Below are 17,761 nucleotides of genomic sequence, written 5' to 3' on the forward strand. Positions count from 1 at the left end.
CCAAAATAAATAAAATACAACTGTGTGGCCATCAGCAAAGTCTCTGAAATGCACTGGTGGTCACTGCTCAGATCTTCCTCACTTCCTAGCCTCCTGGGGAAAATGCATAGGCCGTTCCTTGGCTGGGGCCTCAGAGGAAATCTTGAAATGCTACAGGCCATCGCAGGTGTAAATCTCTTAAGCTTTCTTTCTCCCCCTCATTAGGTTATTTAAGGTACAGTTAATTTCCTGTCTCAGTTTCGTTGTGTTTTGTATAACTGGTAATGAGAATATGCTTTCTTTCATGGGACAGATGGGCTTAACTGAAAGAGGATTTTCCCCTCACTCCTTTGGCACTCCAGAGAAGTGGTCTCCTGAATTCTAGTGGGTGGTGGAGAAGGTTTTTCCGGGACCCTTGGTTAGCTGGGAGGCCTAGCCCTCGAGGAGTTCGGGGTTTGGGGGCATACCCTCGGGAAGAGCTGGCATGTTGGCAGTGCCTTGAGGGCTGAAGCAACAAACCAGCCCCCGCTCTGTTGAATGTGACCACGTACATCTTACCATGAGCTATTATACTCTTCAGATAGTGGGCTCATTGGTTTTGTGTCCAGTGCTAATACATCCTGGAAAGTCAGTCCTCCCTCCTTCATTGATGCCACTAATTTTTGTCTTGTCTTTTCCCTCCTTCTTTATTACACAAGGAATGTGAGAAAATATTCATAGGCCAAAAGCTGCACCCTTTTAACACTTGGTCCGTGACAGCTTTCAGCAGGGACTGAATGTTAGCGAGCCCTCTGTATTCCTGCAAGGAATCATCCCTCCCTCCCCCTTGCTTCTTCCCTTCCCACATCCTCTTAGGTGATGCCCAGACATTTGAGGTGAGGAGGGCCTTAATCTACTGAGACAGCTGTGGGCTTTCATGGAGCCTTGGTTTGGAGGGAGGGGACTCAGCCGACCGTGGAGAGAGGAAGCCAGCAGCGAGTGGGCCAGGACTGGCCGCGCTGTGCCTCCATGGCTTCGGGGCTGCTGGCGAGGGGACTGCCAACCCCACAGGCTCAGTCTGCCTTCACACTGGCAACTTTTCTTTCATTGCCATAGATGCGCGAGTTTCGATACAGTGCAGTGGTCTCAGAACAGCCCCAGGCAAACTCTTGCAAATTCATTTCGCAGCCTAGTGGCCTGAAATCCCAGGACATGGAGACAAAAGATTTTGTTCGGTTAGAGGCCCCCTGGCCTCCCTGCTTTGCCTATGGCCAGGGCTGGTTGTTTAGCTGGGTGGGGAGGTAACAGGGCAGAGCGGCTAGGACTGACACAGGTTTGGGTACCGTGGGCATGAGGCCCCGCTCTTGCACTGGGGCAAGTGATTTTACCTTCCTGAGCTGTAGTTTCATCTCCTGGAAAGATGGTAAGAACAGTGGGAACGCCCTCTTAGGACCGTTCTGAGATTGAATTAAGGAAATGCTTAAAAGAATGAGCATGGTGTGCTCATTAAGCTGTCCCTGTTGTTGTTAGTTGCTCTTTTTCGTCTGATTTCTCTGTCATTCTTGCCATGGAGCCCAAAAACTTAGAGAAATATATCTGAGATGCTTTCTGAATCAGCTGGAGTCTTATACCCTGTGTCTCTGGGAAGAATGAAAGACCTGGAAGGCAGGTTGAAACGGCAAGGTAGGACGTTGGTACCCAAACGTGTCCTCGGTTTTCTCTCTCATTCCAGGGCAGCATGCAGGTTCTGGTTACATACGGTGGCGATCCCATCCCTAAAAGCCCTTTCACGGTGGGCGTGGCCGCTCCGCTGGATCTGAGCAGGATAAAAATTAATGGGCTGGAAAACAGTAAGTGCATCATGAATGGTGGTGGGAGACGGGTCATTGAAGAGCAGTTACATCCCCTTCAAAGACAATTTGCAGGGAAGCAAATTCTGCCATATGAGATTTTGCAGTCAGACAGACAGGTTTGAATTAGGGCTATCCCGTGGAGTAGCTCTGTGACCCTACCTGCCCCTTCACCTCACCAAGCCTCCGTTTTCTCATTTGTTCCGTGGAGGTGGGGGAAGAATACTCAAGGGAATATTGTGAGAATTAAATGAGCTAATAATTCAGGAGCTGGGTCATAGTCAGTCCTCGGTAACTGCTGGCATCACAGCAGAAGGTTTTTATGACAGAGAATTTGGGGCATGTTGCCCTCTGACAAATTTCTATTGTGCCAACACTCCTTGGCCACTGAATCCACCTTAGGGTCAAGCATAAAAGCCAGCTTCCGGGCTCTCAGAAACCACAACTACAGTGCATTTCCCCACCCCAGTCTGGATATTCCTTTAGCTTGTCAGGTATCTTATTAGTACAAGCTCATTTAAATAGATGAAATAACTGAATGAATAAATGGAAAAGTGAAGAGAATAGTGCAATATGAACACTCATGTACTTGTCACTCAGCTTGTCAAGTTTAACACGTGATCATAAAAGTATTTTTTACACAGGTCATACAAAAATCCATTTTTCATCTAAAAGACATCACAAGGGGCTTCCCTGGTGGCACAGTGGTTGGGGGTCCACCTGCCGATGCAGGGGACACAGGTTCATGCCCCAGTCTGGGAGGATCCCACGTGCCGCGGAGCGGCTGGGCCCGTGAGCCATGGCCGCTGAGCCTGCGCGTCTGGAGCCTGTGCTCCGCAGCGGGAGAGGCCACAACAGTGAGAGGCCCGCGTACCGCAAAAAAAAAAAAAAAAAGACATAACAGACAAGAATATGTTCTACTTGAAGCATTACCTTTCCCACTCCCTATAGGGTTAACCAAAGTTACCAGTTTAGTTTCTGTCCTCGCACATCTTCTTTCTGCGTCTGCACATACTTAGTGCCAGCAGAAAATGTTTGGCAACGCCTACTTTGCACTAAAGTTACCCTGCAATACCCATAGGTCTTCAGCATGCCTTTTTGCGTCAGAGAACGTTAATGTTAGAGAACGTTCACACCTCCATCCTCTTGTTGGCACGGCCACAGCCTGGCTACACCTCAGTGGTACATGGTCTCCTGGTTTCAGGGTCACATGGGGCTCTGTGCACACCCTCAGGGCAGGCCTCTTTTTCTGTGGGTTTCTCCAGGTCTCAGCGGGACCCTCGGTGAGCACCTTCGGTGCCCTGTGACCCAAATGTACGAGTTGTGAGTGAGGCCAGCTCCCAGCTCCGGGGGCTCTGAAGCAAGAGCCCAATGTTGGTTTTTGTTCCTTGGCAGCAGCCAGCTCTAAGCATAAGAATAGTCACTGTCTAATCCTTAACATGTCTCCTGGTTACTCCTTTCTCCAAGACACCGAGGGTTTTGACTCCAAACTAGGAAAAGTATGATGCCAATTAGGAAAAGTCTTTGGGATGTGGAGCTCCGAGACCTCTTTGCTTGTGGCTTGAAACTGTTCATCTTGGCAGGCCCTGTATTGCCCAAGTCAGGACTTGCCTGGGTTGTGGTGGGGACCCTAGGCTCCCAGTGCTTTTGTTTGGGTTCAGAGTCCTTTCCTTGTTTTTGTCAAATGTAACACATGGGTTTTCTGTGGCCCTGCTTTGCAAAGACCTTTCATGTATCAGCACAATACAGAGAGTCAATTCTCAGGGCTTGCTTCAGTGCCTCTGCATTGGCCAACCCTGTGACTTTTGCGTTCTTGGCTGTAGGACTGAATTTGCTGCCAAGAATTAGTAAATACAACATTGGCTTCTGGGAGTGTTTTGATATAAAGTTAACACCAAAAGTAATTAAAGAAGAGACAACAGTATCAGGTTATAACTTACTGCAGATTATGGGGTCAAGTAAATTTAGATCTGAGTCCCAGCTTTGTGGTCTGGTGGATATGTATGTACCCCAGGCAAGTCAGTTAACCCCCGTGAGCCTCAGTTTCCCCTTCTGTTAAATTCCTTGGTTACTAATAAATACCCTGTAGCATTGTGTTGAAAATGAAAGGAGATGATATGCCGTCCTCACGCCTGATATGTAAAATGCACTCAGTGAATGACGACTATCATTATTATTGTCATAAGGAATTAATGTTCTTGTACTGGTTGTTATTGAGGCCAGAATGGTGATTATTCTTACTCGGTCTTGCCTCTTGTCCTGCATCAGCCAGTGTTTGTTGTAGAGGCTGAGAAGACGTCCTGTGTCCAAGGAACCATCTCTGCCCTCAGCTGTGTTTTTGCTGCAGGGTCAGCTCATCCCTTTGGCTTGTTTCCTTTTTTCCAGGAGTCGAAGTTGGGAAGGATCAGGAGTTCGCCATTGACAGCAGGGGAGCGGGAGGTCAGGGGAAGCTGGACGTGACGATCCTGAGCCCCTCGAGGAAGGTTGTGCCATGCCTGGTGGCGCCCGTGACGGGCCGGGAGAGCAGCACGGCCAAGTACATTCCCCGGGAGGAGGGGCTGTATGCTGTTGACGTGACCTACGATGGACACCCCGTGCCCGGGAGCCCTTACACGGTGGAGGCCTCACTGCCGCCTGATCCCACCAAGGTCAGCTTTCATTTTTGTTCCAGAGCTTGTCCTCTGTTGGCAGATAATAACATATAGTTAGTCCTCTGGTTCTGCCCAGCAAAGACCTTTTAGATAATTGTTTTGTGATGACAGCCCGTTCTCCGTAGTTCTCTCTCCTACAATCCAGCATGAAGGGTCCCCTCGGCAGCTGGGTCCCAGCCCTACTCCTTCTCTCACTCTGGTTGTGAGGCTTTGGTGAGGGACTCCTGTCCTTCATTTGTCAGCATGGTAACGGTACTTGCTTCAAAGTGAGGCTGTAAGGGTGAGGTCAGATGGTGGGTGTGGAGGCCTCAGTCTGGCATCTGGCACACACAGTGAGCTGTTATAATGAAGTATAAAAATATGTTCTACTCATTATCATTTCTTCCTAGTAGCCCTGAGTCAAGGGTTTGAGACTATTTCCAGTGTTTTGAATGGCATGAATCCTATAAAACTGTGTTATTTGTTGAATAAGAGATGAAAGCCTCATCCCCTCCCTCTTTTAAAAGCAAGTGGTTTTTTTTTTTAATGTTTGTTCGTTTTTTAATTTTTTCATTAGACTTTAGAGCAATTTTAGGTTTATAGTAAAATTGAGAGGAAGGCACAGAGATTTCCCAGATCCCGCCTCCCCCACTCATGCATAACCTCTCCATTATCACCATCGCCCACCAGAGTGGTGTGCACCCGTTATAATGGATGAACCTATGTCAACATCGTTGTCACTCAAAGTCCATAGTTTACATTAGGGTTCACTCTTGGTGTTATACAGTGTATGGGTTTGGACAAACATATAATGACATGTATTCACCATTATAGTTCAGTTTTTTATTATTCAGAATTTGTTGAGGGAGGTATAGCAGCCAAAGCAACAGTGAGGTCCATGAAAGCCATTCAGTGAGTGTTCAACCCAGGAAACCCGAGTGTGTTTGTTGGACTAGATGTTAGGTGTCCAGCTCCAGCCCTCGAGCCGAGCCTGGCAGGAGAGAGAAAGCCATGCCTCTGACATGCCCTTCCGTGTTGAATGAGTTCACCGCCAGGTCTCCCTTTCTCAGCCGTTTGCAGCATCCACTGCTTGTGGCTGTAACTCAGTGCTGTGGTGAGTGTGTGTGACACATTAGGCCCCAGGGAGAAGGACCACTTCATCGAGGGGCAGTTCACTGCCGATTGCAGGCTTGGCTGTTGAAAGCGGTGCTGGCTGAGCAGCGATACCAGTTTCGGGCAGAGTCTGATTTTTATTCTTTGTCCAAATAGGTGAAGGCCCACGGTCCTGGCCTTGAAGGCGGTCTTGTGGGCAAGGCTGCCGAGTTCATCATCGACACCAAAGGAGCTGGAACTGGAGGTTTGGGCCTAACCGTGGAAGGTCCTTGTGAGGCCAAAATTGAATGCTCGGACAATGGCGACGGGACCTGCTCCGTCTCCTACCTCCCAACAAAGCCCGGGGAGTACTTCGTCAACATCCTCTTTGAAGAAGTCCACATACCTGGTTCTCCCTTCAAAGCTGACATTGAAATGCCGTTTGATCCCTCCAAAGTTGTGGCATCGGGCCCAGGGCTGGAGCATGGGAAAGTGGGCGAGGCAGGGCTGCTTAGCGTGGACTGTTCAGAAGCAGGCCCGGGGGCCCTGGGCCTGGAAGCCGTCTCGGACTCGGGGGCGAAAGCTGAAGTCTGTATTGAGAACAACAAAGACGGCACCTATGCGGTGACCTACGTGCCCCTGACCGCCGGCATGTACACGCTGACTATGAAGTACGGCGGCGAGCTTGTACCGCACTTCCCCGCCAGGGTCAAGGTGGAGCCTGCCGTGGACACCAGCAGGGTCAAGGTCTTTGGGCCAGGAATAGAAGGAAAAGGTGGGTTTCATGAAAAAGAGGGTGGCTGCCAAAGTAACAGGGGCTCACTGGAAGCTCAGAGAGTCAGGGCTGCAAACTCAAATGACTATAGGGGTCGGGCCAGGTAGAAGATAACTCACCTGTGGTCTCTGCATCAGGGAGCAGTAGAGGGGAGCAGAGTGAAGGGGTGAGCATGTGGTGTTTCTGCTGCCCAACCCCAGCTTTCTGTTTCTTCACACTCCCAACACTGTCAGATTTTCCCTTTTTTTTTTTTCCTGACAAAGCCAGAAATCTTGTTTGTGTTTTTTGTTTTAATTAATTTTTATCTTTGGCTGTGTTGGGTCTTCGTTTCTATGCGAGGGCTTTCTCTAGTTGCGGCGAGCTGGGGCCACTCTTCATTGTGGTGCGCGGGCCTCTCACTGTCGCGGCCTCTCTTGTTGCGGAGCGCAGGCTCCAGACGCGCAGGCTCAGTAGCTGTGGCGCACGGGCTTAGTTGCTCCGCGGCATGTGGGATCCTCCCAGACCAGGGCTCGAACCCGTGTCCCATGCGCCACCAGGGAAGCCCCTGTTTTTTTTCTCTTTAAATGTGGAAACACAACATATTGCATTTTGGGCACTTACCTGAAAAAGGTTTAAAATGTACTGCTGGCTAATACCACACTTGCTGTCTTCAGCCTTTAACCTGTCCTAGATCCCACCTTTGTCCCAAGAAGTGTGCAGGCAGTTGTGTTGTTACCTGGCTTAGGAAGAAGCTTCTTTTGCCAAGGAGATTGAAGGTGGGGAGGCATTAATATTCCTGATTCCGAGTCAGAGAAACCGGTTGTCTGCGATCACCTAAACGAGTGTGTTCTGAAGTGCCGAGAGCCTTGGCTCTTGGGTTTGCTCCTGACACTGAGGTGACAGCGACATTCTTATCTGTGTGATTGCTCTGCAGATGTGTTTCGGGAAGCCACCACCGACTTCACGGTCGACTCACGGCCCCTGACGCAGGTCGGAGGCGACCACATCAAGGCCCATATTGCCAACCCCTCCGGGGCCTCCACCGAGTGTTTCGTCACAGACAATGCTGATGGGACCTACCAGGTGGAATACACGCCCTTCGAGAAGGGTGAGTTGACTTCTCCTTGGAACAGGACCCTCGTTCAGAGCTCTGCGGGGCTGCTTCCTCCCGGTGGCTGGCGCTAACTCCTGCCCCACGTGCTTTGACCGTCTCAGCAGAAGCACGTGCACAGTGACTGGGAAATGTGGAAACCTCTCTCCCGAACAGAGCCACCTGCTTGCTCAGTGCCGGGCGTGCTGGCCCTGTTGTGTAGCAGTTGGGCTGTGTTTAGCCTCAGCTGAGCAGGTTATGGGGTGATGTCATGGCATGTTGCTCGTTTGTGCAGTTTTTTTTCCTCAAGGGGGAAAGTTCTCCCTTAATTTTTACCTCCTATTTTGTTTATTTATTTATTTTTGGCCGTGCCCCGTGGCTTGTGGGATCTTAGTTCCCCGACCAGGGATCAAAACCCCAACCCCCAGCAGTGGAAGGATGGAGTACTAACCACTGGACCACCAAGGAATTCCCTGTGCGATTTTTTTAACATAATTAATTTCTTTCTTGAATATTAAGAATTTAAATTTTAAAATTAAATTTTTTAATTTAAAATTTTGATAAAGCATAAAAAAAATAAAAGCACCATATGTCCTCATTATCTGGATATATAATCCCTAAACTTTATGGTATAGATATTTTCACTTTCTTTTCGTGGATGCTTGTCTATTCTATTTCATGGGTTTCTCTTTGTCTTTCGGTTAGTGGCTAGGTGGAGTTTTCTCAAATGAGGATGGTGTGTTTAAGATGACTGTCTTCAAAATAGGCTTAGTGATATTTGCTGGGAGGAGAGGCCTTGCGTGTGTGTTGGGGGATGGGGGGTGGTATGTGACTGCCAAGTGAACAAAAGCGCAAACAGTTTGTGTTTTTTAAAAAAATCAAATCATACCAACTTTGCTGTTTGTTCAACCTGTTCTTTTCGAATAACATGGGATAACACATAGACTTGACTGCTAGAGTATTATTTGCCACAAGTAAGTGACTCCTGTGCAAATATGTTTCTATATGTTGTTTTGAACAGGCCTCCATGTAGTGGAGGTGACATATGATGATGTGCCCATCCCAAACAGTCCCTTTAAAGTGGCTGTAACCGAAGGCTGCCAGCCATCTCGGGTTCAAGCTCAAGGACCGGGATTGAAAGAGGCCTTTACCAACAAACCCAACGTCTTTACTGTGGTTACCAGGTAAGCAAGGTCCTGGGATCTGTGTGTTGACTCTGTAAAAGGAGTAGCCCTAAGTAGTTTAACTGCTTTCAGGAAGTTTTATAGGTGTATCCTACATATGTATCATGGTCTCCCAACTTTTGGGAGGCTTTGTATTTCATATGTGAGGCGTCTTCTTCCATAGAGACATATATTACAGAGAAAGACCAAGTATGCTTTTAAAAGTACCAAAAAGCCCTTGATAATAGTCATAAAACTGCTGAACAAACCAGGACTAGACGGAAGCTACTTAACGTGGTAATTCAAAAATATAGAACCAATTTCATATTTAAGTGAAATATTAGAAGTATTCCTATTAAAACTGGTCACAAGTCTCATACCTGAATTGTACTTTCAGACCCAGCCAATGCAACAATGAAGGATAAGCATTGGAAAGGAAGGGTCGAAGCCGTTTTTATTTATATTACACTGTTTCTGGTTGGCGAAATGGGATAGTTTATAGAGGGATTTTAAAGGAATTTTGGAAATAAGCAGACTGGCATGAACCACTAGTACAACTTGGCCTTTTTACTCACACTTTCCAGAGGGGCAGGAATTGGGGGTCTTGGCATAACTGTCGAGGGACCATCGGAGTCAAAGATAAACTGCAGAGACAACAAAGATGGCAGTTGCAGTGCTGAGTACATCCCCTTTGCTCCAGGGGATTACGACGTGAATATCACATATGGAGGAGCCCACATCCCCGGTAAGCTATCCTTCTGAAGGGCACCCAAAGAATTATTGATTTTTGCATGAAAGTGGGTTTGATTTTGCTTGTCTCACTGAATGGGAAAAACTGTCTGATATTTGTAGTAGCTGCAAAGTGAGAATTTTCCTTAGGGCTGCATCTCCAAGTATATCCCAACTCCTAAGAGGACCAGTATTATGCCAGAAACCATTGGCTTGGAGTTTTAACTGAAAATGGTTGTTCACATGTTGAAGGACCTAGATCTTAAAGGAAAGCTGATTCTTTACAAAGTTGAAAATCTTCACTTTATTTTGTGGTTAGTTCTTATTCGTCGTATACACATCTTGTTTTCTGTTTTCCATTGACAGTCCTGGTAGCTGATAATGACACACAAGTTCAGGGTCTTATATATTAATTTCTGTTTAATGATGTAGTATGTACACTTACTGTAAAATAGGAGTAATAATAATAATTTCCTGTTCATTGTATGGTATTTTTTTTAGCCCATTTTGTGACGACCAAAAATGTGTCCAGATATTGTCAGATATCCACTAGGGGACAAAATCACCTGTAGTTGAGAACCACTGCTATAAATTATTCAAACATTAAAAAAATATGACTTAAATAGTGAAGGGCCCTCCAACTTTCATGCTCCAGCAGGGGAATCTCCATAGATTCTAGTTCTGTTTATATAGTGAAATGATTGCCACCCAACACACGTCTAGAAGGGTAGGTGAGTGTGTGGTAAGGTGTGGACGGAAGTCTAAGGACTCCAGGGCTGCTCCTGAGTCACCTTATGCCTTGTCTCATGTGTGGTGAGAGCAGGAGAAACCTCGGGTGGGGCAGTGTTGTTCTGAAGGCCATAAGCCAGGATGAGACAGAGAGAGGAAGGGGCAGGCTGAGGGCCCTACTTTCAGGTTTGTGGATTGACTTCCAGGAAGCTGGAGTGTCCACTGACCACATGCTTTCCTGACTCTGTCTGCTCTTTCCCCGTATCATGTGCAGATGTGTACACACACTCGCACTCACGCTCGCTCCTCCTTTTTCACATTGCTCAGAAAGCATTGAAATTCAGCTCAAACTCATTCTACTCAGATGTTCATTGAAGCCATAATTCATTTAAAATGACATTTCTCCTCAAACTTGTCCTTGCAGCTCTTCCAATATAGATTTTTTAATTCCTATAATCACTAGTCAGGGAGAATTCAGCCACAGACGAGACAAAGCTCCTGCCGTCTGTGAGTTTCCTGCCAAGTGTTTACAAAGAAAGAGAGCGGGGCTCAGGGACCATACAGAGCCAAGAGGACCTTTTGGAGTTTTGCAACTGTGCACTTCGTGGGATGGGAGAATAGAGCTTGGAGAATGGGTAGAAGGCTGTTGCCAGGGCAGATGACCTGGTGGCTCCCACCAGGCAGGCAGTAGTGGGATGAGCATTTCCTGGTAGTGGAGGCAACAAAACTATTTTGACCTTATTGAGAAAATCTGGTGGATGCCATCAGCTTTGGAATTCCCCTTGCAGAAGGGGGTGAGAGGTTGGGCCCCTGTGGCTGATGCACAAGCTTGAAGCGAATGACCAACTTGGAGGATAACAACAGAAAGAGACCCATTTAGGGTTTTTTTCATCAGATGTAGATGGTGCCTCTTTTTTATTTTTCAGGCTCTTTTGCCTTCCAGAGCCAAATGCCAACTTCTCCTGGACCCCAGAATTTTCCCAGTCAGAGTCATTCAGTAAAGCGTTGGTTGATTGTCTTAGTGTCAGGCTTCATAGCAAAGGTAGCGCATGAGGTTCTGCTGTGAAACATTCAACAACCTGGTAGCTTCTAATTTGCTTTCATAGAAATTCTGGTTGGTTAAATATTAGCCTGGTTTTTCCTGGCCTGACACAAACCCATAGTAGGGTTATTTTTAACCAAGTATCCTGTCTTACCCGCGATGGCATATCCAGGTTTCCTCTGGTGGGTCAGCTGTGGTCTGTTGGTGATGGCTGTTTTGACCACTGGATTAAGTGGGATGACTGCGTCAGGAAGAAAGGCTGCTGTGATTGATTGATCATGTCTGCCTGGAGCACAGAATGGGAGAGTGGCATAGATTGCCTGGTATCTGCCACTCTAGACCTAAAGTTACCTTGTTGGTTCTTGGCTACTTCATGCTGAGTTCAGACCACTTCCATTGGAGGCCACCTTGGAGACTGGCTTCAAAGTTAGTTCATTGCCATCACTTCTTGATACTGAAATCCTCAACGATCTCTCTTTAAAATAAAACTCCCTTTTGTATCACTAAACTCCAGCATGGAGCGTGGTGCTTTCTTAAAATCAATACCCTCAAAGAGTCAGAGGGCCCCAGTGTCAGCGGTGGGGTCAGCCATGCAGGGGGACCACAGCTTACACTCAGGGAGAAAGCAAGGCTTCACCCAAATGGCCAGGGAACCAAGAAAGCCATGAGTGGTGGTGGGAGGGCGGTGCTAGCTACGTTGCAGGGCCAGGAGTCCAGGGGCCCCTGAGGAGCCTTTTATGGGAGAGGATGTTGAATGTGGACTGCACAGCCTGCAGTCCTCTCCATGCCTTCCTTCCACCACTCAGTTCCTTCAGTTCCTTCAACAGCCTGTCTTCTCCCTCACCTCCAGGCCTTTGCACATGCCAGTCTCTCTGCTTGAAACCCTTCTCAGTGACATCTGCTCACCCATATGTCTCATATGTTATTGGAAAGCGTCCTCTGGTCTCCCAGAGACCAGATTCATTGTCTTCTGAGTGCTCCACCAGCACCTTATACAAGTCCCCAACATGGGTTGTGTATGATGTTACAGTGACTTGCTTACCTCATCCTTCTCCTGCATGGGGTTCCTGGAGAGCTGTTAAGCACTCTGGGCCCAGAACCTGGCGCCATGTCTGTACACAGTAGGTGCACTTGGGTGCACAACACAGCAAGGCAGGAGAAACTGACTGGGGCTGGTGTAAGTGAAGGCCTGGGTAGAGCAATGGTGCAATTCTGGGTGCACACAAGGAGGGTCTCCAGGCACTAGGGGGGGCTGTACTTAGAATCCTGTGACCTCTTTTCTAGGCAGCCCCTTCAGGGTTCCTGTGAAGGATGTTGTGGACCCCAGCAAGGTCAAGATCGCTGGCCCTGGGGTGGGCTCGGGTGTCCGAGCTCGTGTCTTGCAGTCCTTCACGGTGGACAGCAGCAAGGCCGGCCTGGCCCCACTGGAAGTGAGGGTCATGGGCCCACGAGGTAAGTACACATCCTGCCTTCCTGCCGACACCTGCCCTGGACTGGGGCAGCCATGACCCAGAGCAGGCACTTTGCTTTTGAGTTTAGTCATGAACTTTAGGTTAAATTTCTTAAATTACTTTATTGCTCCATGTTCTAGCTAAACTGTAGAAGTTTATGCTTAAAAAATTGGCAGGCCTGTTATTTTTCCGGCGGCCTGTCTTTTCTGTCATTTAATAATATGACCCTAAATGTCTTTTTAAAATTTTGTTTTATTTTTTGAAAGTAGAAAGATGAAGCAAGTAGTATCTGGGCTCTCACATGTAAAATTATCGCAACTGCTTAATGATGTGTTTCAGCATTTGTGAGGTGACTGGGGTGGGTCTGGATTTGCGTGGGTGTTGGATTTGGTGCTCATGTGGGAACACACCCCAGATTTCTGGAAATGAGCAATACTCAGCCCATGTGACACGTAGCTTTGTCATTGTCCCAGCTCCCTGGAGAGAGGTGGTCTCTTAGGGAATGGGCTTTGCTGGCAACTTGGCCTCCCCTTTTGCAGCCTGGAATTTGGGTTGGGTGAGGCTAGCAGGCCATTTTGGGACAAGCCCTGATGTGCGTTGAAATTTACCTTTTTCAGTAGGTGATCACACTTCCTCTTCCAGCATTTAAAATGTGCCATTCTCTGCCTAATATCTTAACTTATCTGGATTTTTACTCAGTGATGTGTTCTTGGCTTCACAGAAGTGGCAAATGAGGGCTTCCTTCTTTGAAGAGGAACTTTCTCCTTAATGGGTTTCAGCAGGAGGTTATGCCCTTTGAAGCTCAGAGCAGAAATGGTTTTGGGGGAAATGAAGTCATAGGGCTGGAATCTGATTCCACAAAGTTACTGAGCTTCAAGACCTGTGTGTGTGTGTGGTGGGGGCGGGGTAGAGGGACAGAGAGAGAGAGAGAGAGAGAGACAGGGCAGGGCAGAGGGGAGAAAGAGAGAAAAGCTTTGCTGAGATATCTACGTCTATTACAGAGGACTCTGAAATAACAGCCTTTTAATTTTAGCTGATGAGACGGATTCCCAGTCAAGGCTCAGCCCCTTGAAAGCCATGTCAGAGTTCTTTAAACGGGACCTGAAGGGTGACTTTATGGAGACAGGTTTGCATTTTCCTATTAGCTGCTGCTCTGATTTACGTAACCCGAATGTCTCTTGCTGGCCTTAACTCTGAAATTGCCTCGTACCTGCCTCATGTGCATTGCTTAATGAGTATGCCGCACTTTGATTAATCTACCTACCCTTCAGCTGATGCATCCTGACACTCAGGTTCAGAACTGGGATCTAGAATCTACCAACCTAATGCATGCCTTGATTATGCTTTAAAGTGTCCTCTAACCATCCCCTGCAGATGTCACATTGAGAGCCCTCTCACCCTCATGAGATCAGCACCTCACCTGCCCTGCACCCTACACCCAGCATGCTGCTGCCATGATGGTCTTTGCTCAGAGGTGGATACAAGTTTTTTTTGGTTTTTTCTTTTTTTGCGGTACGCGGGCCTCTCACTGCTGTGGCCTATCCCGTTGTGGAGCACAGGCTCCGGACGTGCAGGCTCAGCGGCCATGCACGGAGCGGGTCCACCCGCTCCGTGGCACGTGGGATCTTCCTGGACCGGGGCACGAACCCATGTCCCCTGCATCGGCAGGCGGACTCTCAACCACTGCGCCACCAGGGAAGCCCCTGGATACAAGTTTTAACTGGCTGGCCCATTGGTTAAATTTTGCTGTTCAGAGATCTGGACTCTTTGACCCTTTCTTGGCTGTAGAGTAAAATTACCTCATCCCAAGCATGCCTAACCAGCTTGAAAGGATAGCATGTCTGCAACAAGCATCTTCACCATATGCCCTCCAGCAACAAGTGCAGGCAGTCTCCTTAATTATACTCTAGGTCCGACGGAGTGTAGTTCAGCCAACAGAAAGCTAAAGGTGTCTCTCAGGGTCATTTCTGCAGCTGTGAATTGGGGAATCTTTCTCCTGTGATTTCTTAGGCCTCTGATTATGGCCTGCTTGCCTTTGTGTTATCAGTGGAAACCAATAGCTCTCATGGATGAATGTGATCCTTCATGAACTCAGCCCAGGTGGAGTGAAGGGGAAGCCAGGCAGTTCCTCAGCCCTCTCGTCTCTGTTCTCAGGTCTGGTGGAGCCCGTGAACGTGGTGGACAATGGGGATGGCACACACACAGTGACCTACACCCCGTCCCAGGAGGGGCCTTACATGGTCTCTGTTAAATATGCTGATGAAGAGATCCCTCGTAGGTAAGCTTCTGTCACTTAGGGAAGGGGTTCAAGCCCACCCCTCTGGTGACCAGCACTGCTCTGGTGGCCCACCCATCCGTTCATCTATCCATGTATCCATCCATCTGTGCACCCACCCACGCATCCATCCATCCACGTATCCGTCCACTCGTTTACCCAGCCATCCATCTGATCAGCATCACTGAGAACCGGCGTGCTCTGCACAGGTGTTAAAATACACTAGCCTTGATGTTTGTGCCTCCTGCTCTCTTCGTGCCCCCCCTGCATTTGTTCCTTTCAGCCATCTTTAATGTAAAGGTGAGCTGACAGTAAGGAGTGCGTTAGTTCATCAAGGTCTTCTTTCTGGTGACCATGCAACTCGTTTTCTGATTAGGGCAAAAATTTTTACTTCTTAATTGAGAATTTGGTTGGCCATAGCATTCCCAGAAGGTGTTGAATAAAAACCTGTTCCTCATTCCTATTAATAGAAAAAATGTTGCTTAAAGTTCTTTACCTCTCAGAAGAGTCTCCAAAGATTTTTTTTATCATACTTAGAATTTAAAAGTTTCACCTGTACCCCAAATGTGCATATTTTTACATGAAGGTACACATATAGCTCTAGCTCTGTGGAAAGGTAAAATTTATAAATTACATTTATGTGGTATTTGACTAATAGGTCTTAAATCATCTAAAACATACTAAAAATAGAAAATAAGAGGACAAGATAATATTGAAACATCAGTTTTAATATTTTTTCTTTCCATTTTGGTGATCATTGTGTTAGTAAAACAAAAGTGGGTTAAATGTGTTTAACCCCATGTTTGCCAAACTAATTTGGAAATTAGTTTGTAACCCATGGAATGCACTTATGGAAAGCTGGTCTGTTGGATGATGGTTACACGGTTGTAAATTTCTACTGGATTTGGCACTTAAGTCTTATATGCTGTAGAAATCCTCCCTCTCAATCCCAGTCTCTTGTGTAAGAGAGGTCAGATGTAGATGGGTTGAAGTGTATCCATACTGAACTGGGGTGTGTATGTCTGTCAAGTCCCTTTAAGGTCAAGGTCCTTCCCACATACGATGCCAGCAAAGTGACCGCCAGTGGCCCTGGCCTCAGTACCTATGGTGTGCCTGCCAGCCTGCCTGTGGAGTTTGCCATCGATGCCAGAGATGCCGGGGAAGGCCTGCTTGCTGTTCAGATAACGGTAACCTTGAATGATTTTTCTGGAGCCAAACTTCATTAATAAGACCTAATTTCGCAGCCAGGGATAAGAACCAGGATTTTAACAACTAATTTCTAGCCTCACACAAATGTTTGTCTGATTTCCTCACTAGAGAGTCGGTAATTGTACAGGACAACAGACAGGTTTGCCTGAGAAGTCTGAGAGTATAGCTTCAAGTACCACATTTTGGTGAATCTCATATATTTTGCTCTCTGTCATATCTATTCCTATCTTTTGTTGTTTGAATGTTTAAAATTACCCTTTGGATTAGTTAAGACTAAGTTCTGCTGCATATCACAGTCAACCCTCAAATAAGAGTGGCTTAAACACATGGGATAGTTCTCTCTTGTTAGACAGGCCCAGAGGCCGGGCAAGGCGCCTGGGTGCTATGTGCTTATCAAGGAAGCAGGCTCCATTCCACCTCTCCGCTCCTGTGTCCTAACGTGTGGCTTCTGTCCCTAAGGTCTCCTCATGGACCATGAGCCTGCTGGTGCTCTGGCCATCCAATCCACATGGCACGCCAGAAAGAGGAAGAGAGCAGAAGGGACAATGGGACCTTCCAACTCAATCAGCTCTCTTAAGCAGCCCTGTCAGAAGTCCCTCATGAGACTTCCACTCTCTTCTCGTTTGTCATAAGTCCCATGGCTGTACCTAGTGGCCCAGGATACTAGGAAGTGGCGTCTCGTATTCTGGAAGCAGCATACCTAGCTAAGAATTAGGTTCCTATTAGTAAAGACGGAAGGGAGAGTGAAGGTGCTGGTGCAGAAGCAGGAGCCTCTGCCCCCTTGTCTCCCTACATTTCGATGGATTTGGAGCTAAAACTGTTCGTTCCCTTGACGGAAAATTCACTAAAAATTGACCATGTCCATCACAGTGTTAAAGGGATCTATGACCCTCTGCTCCCACCACCTCCCAAAATGTATTAAGCCAGTAATTCTTTTTTCCTCCCGCTAGAGGCATTAATTAATGAGCAGAATCTGTCAAGGTTTTCTTTGAATGCTTTCTACATCTTGATGACAACATCCTAAATAGCATTTCTCTGTGATCCACAGGACCAAGAGGGAAAACCCAAAAGAGCCATTGTCCATGACAATAAAGACGGCACATACGCTGTTACCTACATCCCCGACAAGACTGGACGTTATATGATTGGGGTCACCTACGGTGGGGACGACATCCCGTTGTCTCCCTACCGCATCCGGGCCACACAGACGGGCGATGCCAGCAAGTGCCTGGCCACAGGTGAGTGCAGCTCAAGGACAGGGGCGTGTGTTTTGGCATCAGAAAGCCAGCGTCTGCCACTTAATAGCTGTGTGATCAGGGCAAGATGCTCCACCACTCTTAGCCTCAGGCAGACTTAGATGGAAGATCTTTTTGGAAAACATTTAAGTTCAAGAAGCTCTTCCAAGGATCAGAGACTGTTATTGCAGAGATTAGATGAGATCAGACATGAAAAGTGCTTAGCACAGTGCCAGGCACATGGAAACTATTACAGTTACTTTTGAAGTGGGTGATTGTGGAGATTTCAGTTGTTGCGATTTCAACTGTGGCTCCCATGAAAAGCATCAAATTTATGCCTTTCATGAGTAGATGGTTTAGTTATTTGAGATATATTCAAGAGCATTTCAGGCCAGGGCTAGAGAAGCACATGAAAGGATCTAGGTTTTTCCTCAACACTCAGGACTCACGTCTGAGTCTCTCGGGAATTCTCCAGGAATATTAGAGCATAACAGTTCCTTCCATTTCTAAGACATGACCAATTGAATATCATGGGCAACCCTGATGTTGCTTCA

At 47.3% G+C, this 17,761-nt stretch overlaps 1 protein-coding gene across 5 annotated transcripts in view; it reads left to right on the plus strand.

Moving 5' to 3' along the window:
• Window positions 1-17,761, plus strand: part of FLNB (filamin B) — a 139,008-nt gene that overhangs the window by 88,560 nt on the left and 32,687 nt on the right. For 3 of the 5 annotated variants that reach the window (XM_027121191.1, XM_027121192.1, XM_027121193.1), the window contains exons 19-28: window positions 1,691-1,808; window positions 4,194-4,456; window positions 5,708-6,305; window positions 7,219-7,392; window positions 8,396-8,558; window positions 9,122-9,282; window positions 12,322-12,489; window positions 14,643-14,766; window positions 15,794-15,950; window positions 17,021-17,210. In XM_027121191.1, coding sequence (XP_026976992.1) covers window positions 1,691-1,808; window positions 4,194-4,456; window positions 5,708-6,305; window positions 7,219-7,392; window positions 8,396-8,558; window positions 9,122-9,282; window positions 12,322-12,489; window positions 14,643-14,766; window positions 15,794-15,950; window positions 17,021-17,210 — 2,116 coding nt within the window. Of the gene's footprint in view, window positions 1-1,690; window positions 1,809-4,193; window positions 4,457-5,707; window positions 6,306-7,218; window positions 7,393-8,395; window positions 8,559-9,121; window positions 9,283-12,321; window positions 12,490-13,521; window positions 13,615-14,642; window positions 14,767-15,793; window positions 15,951-17,020; window positions 17,211-17,761 lie in introns of all 5 variants that reach the window. The other 2 variants (XM_027121189.1, XM_027121190.1) reach the window with 1 other exon arrangement.

This window comes from Aethalodelphis obliquidens, unplaced genomic scaffold (assembly GCF_003676395.1).
Source record: "Aethalodelphis obliquidens isolate GAN/ISIS:26980383/991018 unplaced genomic scaffold, ASM367639v1 scaffold22, whole genome shotgun sequence".
In the NCBI taxonomy this organism is placed as follows: domain Eukaryota; kingdom Metazoa; phylum Chordata; class Mammalia; order Artiodactyla; family Delphinidae; genus Aethalodelphis; species Aethalodelphis obliquidens.